At 50.1% G+C, this 8,115-nt stretch overlaps 1 protein-coding gene across 3 annotated transcripts in view; it reads left to right on the top strand.

Annotated features, from left to right (window-relative positions):
* The first annotated feature begins 229 nt into the window (after window positions 1-229).
* Satb2 (SATB homeobox 2) overlaps window positions 230-8,115 on the top strand; it is a 177,087-nt gene continuing 169,201 nt past the window's right edge. The window contains exons 1-2 of one of the 3 annotated variants that reach the window (XM_029481375.2): window positions 230-308; window positions 4,718-4,966. In XM_029481375.2, the coding sequence (XP_029337235.1) occupies window positions 4,777-4,966 (190 nt within the window). In that variant the 5' untranslated portion in view covers window positions 230-308; window positions 4,718-4,776. Of the gene's footprint in view, window positions 309-3,231; window positions 3,481-4,717; window positions 4,967-8,115 lie in introns of those variants that run through there. The other 2 variants (XM_029481371.2, XM_021161889.3) reach the window with 2 other exon arrangements.

The following is an 8,115-nucleotide window of genomic DNA, read 5'->3' as shown; positions in this document are numbered from 1 at the left end:
TAAGAGTGAAGCTGAAGTTCATAATTATATTGTTGACACAAGCCAGTGAGGTTAGCGAAGAGATCCTTAGCAAAACGCAAATGATGATTTTCCGACAGTGATTTTTATAAAATAGCTCATTAATGACAGGATAGAATCGTTCCAACCATCGCATCATCAGATATAATAATAGTGACGAATCAGACAAAAAAGATCCCCACTAAACGATTTGCATTTTTTTTCCAGAAGTCCTCAAGTCCTAATATCATCAATTCTTCTTAGTTCCTGGACATTGGGCCGGAGGTGGATTCTGTAGTTCCAACACCAAGGTAAGACAGAAAACGGGGTGGGAGGGGGGTTAATACAGTTAGTGTATAAATAAAATATATGCACTTCCAATTTAAAAAGCAGGCTTAGTTTGACAGCGATAGCTAAGTTTTTGAAACACCCCTTCTCATTTCGATTTGCTATAACATTGTTCTTTTTTAAAGTTTTTAGATCAAACTTACAGTTTCTTTCTTTCATTGCTTAAAAAAAAAAAAACAACAAAACAAAAAAACAAAAAACAAAACAAACAAAAAAAACCCTCCAACCTTTCAGCTACCTTCAAGGGTTGGTTTTACTTGAGCCACTTTGCTTTCACGGGCTTGGAATTTTCTCTAGCCCCTTTGGCTGGGCATGTTCGTGGGAGCACGGAATTTGGGGAAGGAAAAAAAACAGGGAAAAGAAAAAGGCTTCCTAAAACTGCGATGGCTCCCTGGAGGATTACTACCCTGCCAGGCTCGGCTCGGCTCGGCTCGGCTCCGCTCTGTTAGGCTCCCCTTGCCGCCTGGGGCTTCTGGTGAAGTTGGTGGGCGGCTCCTTTGAGTGGGACTCACCGAGGTCTGGGCCCCGAGATCTAGGCCAGGGACAGGTTTCGTTTCGGGGACCCTCTTTCTTTTAGAAGCCCTTAGGCTTCCCTGGCCGTGGGTTTGCGACTCTTGGGGCGTTGTGGGGTCAATTGGGTAGGTTACCAAGCAAGTGGATAGCAGCCCAGTCTCCAGCTCTACTCTCAGATTCAACCTCCACTGGCCCAGCTCAAGGCCAGGATTTAGAGAATTGCCTCGAGCGCGTTTTCCCGAAACCGAATTTAGTTTGGCCCTCTGGCGCCGCCGTACAGTCAATACTTCTTAAGGGGGACTAGTGGCTCAGGCAACCGGTGGAAGCCGAGTCCTTGGGGTCCTGGGGAACTGGAGGGAAAGCCCCGGTGCACAGAAGGGACAAGAGATGCCGCCGGCTCAAGGGGCATCTCTGGCCGGATGGCCGGAGAGGACTGGTTCATTTTTTCTCCTCTGAAGTTCCAGGGGCTGACAGACGCTGGACGCGGCAGGCACCTCGCCGGGGCCGCGGCCCCTGCCCACGTGCTTTTTTTTTTTTTTTTTTTTTTTAAGGAGGTCCGCGCCCAAGCCGAATGGCCAAGACAAAAGCGCGGCCCGCAGCGGGGTTTTGGCGGGCAGTCACCGCGCCACCTTAAACAAGTAAAGCTGCGCAAGCCGAAAGGCTAGGGCCGCGGGAGTCCGCAAAAGTTTGTGGCTCCTAAGCCTTAGAAGGACCAGCTAGGGACTCATCGGCGCGGCCTCGCTCGGGGCGGAGAGGCTAGGTCCCCACGGCTCAGCTCTGCTCGCGCCGAACTCGGTCCTCAGCCGCTGAGGGTCTTCGGGAGCCCCAGTGCTGCAAGCCGAGGGGCGCGCAGCTTCAGCGCCCCGGCCAGCACAGTGTTCTGGCCTCCAGGCAGCTCGGGCTGCGCCGCTCGCAACGTAGCCCGCGTGGCGAGAGTGGCAGGGATGCAGCCTGCCTTGTGCCCACGGAGCAACCCTTTCTCCAGTGCCGGACCCACAGCCACCCGGACGGGCGGAGTCTCGCTCCAAGCGTTCGGGACACCCGGGCTATTGTTCCGGACCCGCGGCCGCACGGGATTTGAGGGAGAAGTGGCCTTTCCCCAAACGCGGCCGGGAGCGCAGCGGGCCGGGACGGTCGGCTCCAAGCAGATGGGGAGCTCGCTCGCACCGAGAAAAGTTGCTCCGAGGGGCGGAGGCGGTGGGTGGTGGGCGGAGGCGGTGGGTGGGGGAGGCGATCGCCCTCCTATCTCCAAAGTCGAAAGTACTCGGCGGCGCAATTAACAGAGCCCGGAGACGAGGCAGCCTCTGCCGCCTCCCGAGCGCCAGCCTGCGCCTCTGCGGCGAGCCGCGACAAGGAGCGCCCGCCTAGTCGCCGCAGCCTGCGCGCCGGGACCAGTGCGCCTAGGGGCTGGGCGAGGCGGCTGCGCCCTGGACTTGCTACAAGGAGGAGGACCAGACCCTGGGCCCTGGCGTTCGTCAGCGCTTAGACGCACCCATTCGTCGGCCGTGGCCACCGCCTCGCGCCACACTCAGTCCTCAGCCATCCGTCCTTCGTCGCCCGGTGCACGAGGTCCTTGCCACCCCGCTCCCACCTCCGACTCTCCCCTTCCTCCTTTTTCCCTGACTCCCACTCCCTCGCCTATCCCTGTGCCTCCTCCGCAGCCCGGCTCGTTGGGTCGCGGTGCTCACAGCGATTGATTGATTGATGTTTAATTTCCTGCCAGGCGGGGCCCCCCTCCCCCCGCAACCTCCCCAGCCCTCCTCCCCGCCCCCCACTCCCCTCCTTCATTGCGGTGGACCAGTCTGGCTTGGGTTTAGATCCGTCCCCCCTATTCCCATCCCGAAATAACCCAGAGACATCCCCTACCCCCACCCCAAATTATTATTTTGAAGGCGCTAGATCTGGGGACCGAAAGGGGGAGGGGGAGAAATCGGAAACCGAGGACAACCCAAAAGGACTCACTTTGCCTGATGACTCAACGCAACTAATAATCATCTCCCTCTCAGTGTCTTTCTCTCTGCGGCTTGTCAGTGAGTCCGGCTCTGGCTTCTGGCAGAGGCAGCCGCGAGGGGAGAGGTTGGAGGTGACAGCTTGTGCGGCCGCCGCGTTTTTTCTTGCGCGCGGTCCAGGGTCTCCGCACCTTCCCCGCTCTTGGTGGCACCGTCCCCGCGACTCTGGCCGCGCCTCCTCTGGAGCTAGCGGCTGTAGGAGCCAGCAGCCGCCGCAGCCTCCCAGTCCTCAGCCCTTTCTCTCCAGAACCGGTCTTCTACCCGAAGGTGTGAAAGGCTCTTTCAGCCCCCTCTCCCCCCCCCCTCCTCCGCCGTCCCCTCCCCCGCTCGCTCTGGTGCCCCTTTGGAGGAGTCCTCCTTTCCCTCTCCTCCTCCTCCCTCACTGCCCCCCGCCCCCATCATCATAACAACCATCTCCGAACCAGAAGAAGACACCCTGACCCAGGACCTTAAACGCTAGGACCGGGGAAGAGGAAAAGGAAAGGGGAAGGAGGAAAGAGAAAGGAAGACTAGGACAACACTACAAATCACCAAAAACTTTCCACCCTGGATTCTCTACTTTTGCTCCATGGACAGAGCCCCAGCCAGCCAAGTTTCAGACAGACCGTGAGCAGTAAGTACGCTGGGCGAGGGCTCCCACGCGGCGCCTGTAGTTCGGGAAGCCCGGGGAGCGCTAAGTTCCCCGGCTGTTCCGGGGCTCTGGCTCTCACGCGCGCTTAGGCGAAGCCGGGAAGTGCGGTGGAGCCTTCACTCGCAACCCCTCCGAGCACTCCCTACATCTTTCGCATTCTTCTTAACTCCTCTCTGTCCCCCACCACCACCTCGTCTGGACTCGCGGCGAGCGACTAGGCTTCTCCCGCGTCCAAAGCGCCCTTGGGATTCTCAGAGCCCCTGGTGTATTAGGGTTCCTTTCATGGGTTTCAGTGACAATGTGGGCGCCGTTTCATCAGGTGTTTTCCCTTCTTCCGGGTCACTCCTCCAAAATTGAAGAGTATGGAGCTCTGCTCGCCTAGGGACCTCGAGAAAAACTTTACAGATTTAGAAATTAGGATTAAGGAAATCTGCTCCATAACCTAAGAATCTAGTTTTCTTTCTCTTATGTTGTACGCTTAATGGCTTAAAAAGCAACAACAACCACATCCAGGATATGATGAAGATAAGAATGCTCCCAAATAATAATTGTGATCCTGTGATGGAGGGTAGCCTTTCCAAACCTCAGAGTGTTTTGGGATGCTCGCTCACGTGAAATTATAGTTAATTTTTTTTTTTGGTGCAAAGGTGTGTGTTTGTGTACACAAGTGTACTTGGTCCATAAAGGTAAAAAGTGGGGATTCCATGGGTCCATTGATCCAGCTTGGCCATTCACAGCGCATTTATCAAGCAATTAATTTGCTTAAGGACCCGTGTAAGTCTTTGCTCCCTCCTTGGCCTGGTGGGACCTCTCGCCCTTAAGTACGCTCCTTTCAAAACCCTGACACCCCAAGTGGGTCTTATGGTGGTGGTGGCTCTTTATCAAAGAGAGGATAATGCCAGCGCTGCCCGCAATGAATGGGGTACTGCTAAAGGCTTCGAGGTCCAACTCTGTCCACACAACTGAGGGCTAACTCTTGGGACCTGAGACAGAGCAGGTCTTAGTACCTCAAGTTCTGGGCAGCTTTGGGACCTCCAGTGTTTGTTTGGTTGGGACTTGCTTTCCCGGGACCCTTCGGTACCCTTCTGCAGCGTGGGAGGAAGTTTGTGTGGCTGCGGTGCAGTGCTCTGCCACTGGCCTGATCGTCTATCACGTGTGTGAGCGGTTTTCCCTCTTTTTTTTTTCCCTCCCCCTTTCCTCCCCTCCGCCCCCTCCCTAGGTCCCTGCGCGTTTTATTGCGACCTGCCGGTGGGAACTTTGTCTCCAAATCGGAGCAGCATGGAGCGGCGGAGCGAGAGCCCGTGTCTTCGGGACAGCCCCGACCGAAGAAGCGGCAGCCCCGACGTCAAGGGGCCTCCCCCGGTGAAGGTGGCCCGGCTGGAGCAGAACGGCAGCCCCATGGGAGCCCGCGGGAGGCCCAACGGCGCCGTGGCCAAGGCCGTGGGAGGTAACAGCCCGGAGCTGGGAGGTGCGCGCAGCGGAGGCCCAGTGATAATGGCCTGGGTGTCAGGGTTCAGGTTGATTAGGCGCTGTTTCGGTGTAGGATTACAGGAAGTCAAATCCAGGTTGCCAAATAGTGCCCTAGTTGCCTCTCCGCAACTGGTAGTAGCTTCATCTTGAGTTAAAACAAGAAAGTGGTTTACCCAGAGCGTGGCATTTTTTGGGCACTTTGCCACTGTGTGCTGAGGTGTTGGCAGGTCTGTGTCACAGCCAGCTAACTGTTTCTAGATTTTCCTAGAGAGCTCTTTAGTGTTTTAACTCCTTTGCCTTGCCTCGGATCTGTTTTAGGGCTGAAGCCTGTGTGCCTTGGTTGTGGTAGGGCAGAGACCTAGGATCTGGCTAGAGGCGACGCAATGACTCTGGTGTTTTTCTGTAGCTGGGACAGGGTTGAGACAAATGAGTGACAACTAGGACTGTGTCCTGCAGAAGTTCTAGGGAAAAAAAAAAACCCGAAGAATCACAGTGAATCCATTATGTCCTTAGAGAATTTGATGCTGTTTTGCCTGCAGAGTTTAGATGCAGCCCTTTATAACTTTGTTAGGAATTAGAGAATTGGGTGAAAAACAGCAAGCAACTCTATATGCTGCCTGCTGCTTCCCTACCCAAGAATTAAATATTATTTTAAAGGAAGACTTTTATGTTTCAGTACATCTACACATAACTTTCTTCAACAGTGTTTAGTAATCTTACAAAATAAGACCAGAGAGGAATTTAAATACTGTATTTTGGGTTTTCAGGGCAGTCAACTAGCTGTTTCGTACATATGAAATGTACAGTTTTACACAGCATTCAGACTGTTTTGTTTGGGAGAAATTATTCCTTTAATTGTACTATGCCTGAGGTACCCCCTCACCCCAGTGGCTTTCAACAGCAGTAGGTTTAATGTAATTCTTAAACTTGGTGATAAAGTCCCACCTCCCACTCCCCGTCCCTCATGTTCCTGTTTGTGGTGACCATCAAATTTTGGAATACATGCTTAGTTTGAAATGTCTCCACACACCTAAGAAGATGACACTTTTCTGTATTTAATGTTATTACTATTTTTCTTGGTGGTAGTCGTTAAACAAAGCTTAGCTTGCCTCAATCCTTTAAATTGGCCATTTGTCCCGAGAAGCAGCCTTCCTCTCAATTTTTCAAGTTTTGAAAACATGATTTGGCTTCTGTATAGTCCCATTTAGAGATGTGAAAATATACTTTTAATGAGACAAAAAGAAATGAAGAAGAAACGAGCATGCAAACCAATCTGGCAACTGCATGGCTCACTTTTCAGGAGTGGGGTTCCTGAGTGTGTTGCCCCAAGACCAGAGCAATGACCCGAGCCCCACTTTATGGACACCTCTATGCACACAATGGAGAGAAATCCATCAGAGAGATGGTAGAACCAAGCTTCGATCCTGGCTGTACAGGCTGCTAATGTCTGGTGAGGACATTTTTGGAAATCCTTGGAAAACACGTATTCTGAAAGTCACCTTTTATATAAGAAAAATCGTGGACTTAGTAATTTTCGTTTCCCTTTGTTAATCCAGTGCAGTTCAGCTGCACGCTCTAAGTTCGCTGAGTTCTTTAGACAGTTTAGAGCATAACTATCAAGAGTCCTTCAACAAAGCTGGCTTCTTTTTCTTTCACGCCATGTTGAACTAGGAAAGAAGTTGTCTCTTGATTCTGGGTCCCTTTAGTATGGAACCCAGAATCTGCTCCTTTGCAGATTTTCTGAAATTATAATTTGCTTTTGACCACTGATTCTAAATTTGCTACAGATAAAATTAATGCCTTTCTGAAGAATAATAGATTTCAGTAAACTTCTCTAGTCAGCACCTTGGAGGCTTAATTTAATTTGGAAACAGTGGGTCCTATTAGATGCCTCCCAAGCTGGAAGTAAGATAACAGCATTTGCCTTAATGCACAACATTTGTAGTGCTTAATAGTAAAGGCTATATGGTGGGTTTGTATATGGTGGGTTTATAAATATTCTTTTTAAAAAGCTTTAATTCTCTTATATTTTTTGGTGGTGAGCCTAGCCTTTAATGGCTGAGCCATCATCTCTCCAGCATAAAGCTTTAATTCTCTACAGCATAATAGATTCTTTGGAATCTATCTACTCTAAATAAACTAATTTAGAGACCTTCAAAATATAACTTAGAATATCAAATTTTGCAGTGCAATGCTTTTTTGTATTGACTGTTAATAATTATTTTGTTGGCTTCAGTCTATAAAGTTCCCAAGTGTATACTAAGATGTTAATAATTTTATTTCTTTATAACTTCTAATCATGTATGTAGACTGGAAGAAAGCCAAGCCTTTTTAAAATGTATATTTTAAATTAAAAAATGTTCAAAGTGTATTTCTAGTTAGAAATTCTTCTAATTGAAATGTTTTCTTTTAACATAGAATAAGTATAAAGTGGGTTGTATTTCCACCATTGTACATCTCTTGTTGAATATTCTTTGTAAAACAAACATAGATAGTCACACAAACGTGTACTGCTGAGCCGTTTGTTTTCATCTTCAGGCTATTGCATTGTGTCCATGCTGTGGACATGGACTGTGGACACAGAGTAGTAGGGAGCGCAGGCTTGTTTCTCTTGTGTTCCTCTTGAAAATTGTCCTCCTCACAGAGCTAGGGAAAATCATTACGTTAATTGGTTGCTCCGTAAAATAGCAATTTATCCCACCGCTTTTGATAAGCAGGAAGAGATAAATGTTTTTGGTTGGCTGAGAGAGCATGTTCTGCTGCTGTGCTCCTTTTTAAAGAGTGGGAACTTGTTAGGATTTTTTGATGAGCTTTAGATATTCATAAAAAGGGGGGGTGGCATTCTTGTATGTAGAGTCTGGTTTGAACCAGTTACATGGTGAATGTCCCATCGCAGTCTAAGGTGTTTTAAGAAGCAACTTACGTTAAGTCAGTGCCCTATGTACAATATGGTCAGCCTTAGATGCCCAATAGCAGCTACACTGGTTTTGCTCTGTCTTTTCTACCTCCCCCCCACCCCCCGCCCCCGGCCGGGATGTTTCTGTTCTTTGTGTTATATTTTCCAAAGCATGGATGTAGTGAATTGGAAGGGCTCGGATGTATGTAAAAGTCAGCTTTTGTAGAAGGTCTTCATGGGGAAAAAAGGCT

Source organism: Mus caroli, unplaced genomic scaffold (genome assembly GCF_978045245.1).
Source record: "Mus caroli unplaced genomic scaffold, Mus_caroli_1 scaffold_1, whole genome shotgun sequence".
Classification (NCBI taxonomy): domain Eukaryota; kingdom Metazoa; phylum Chordata; class Mammalia; order Rodentia; family Muridae; genus Mus; species Mus caroli.
This window is presented reverse-complemented; position numbering and strand designations above follow the sequence as displayed.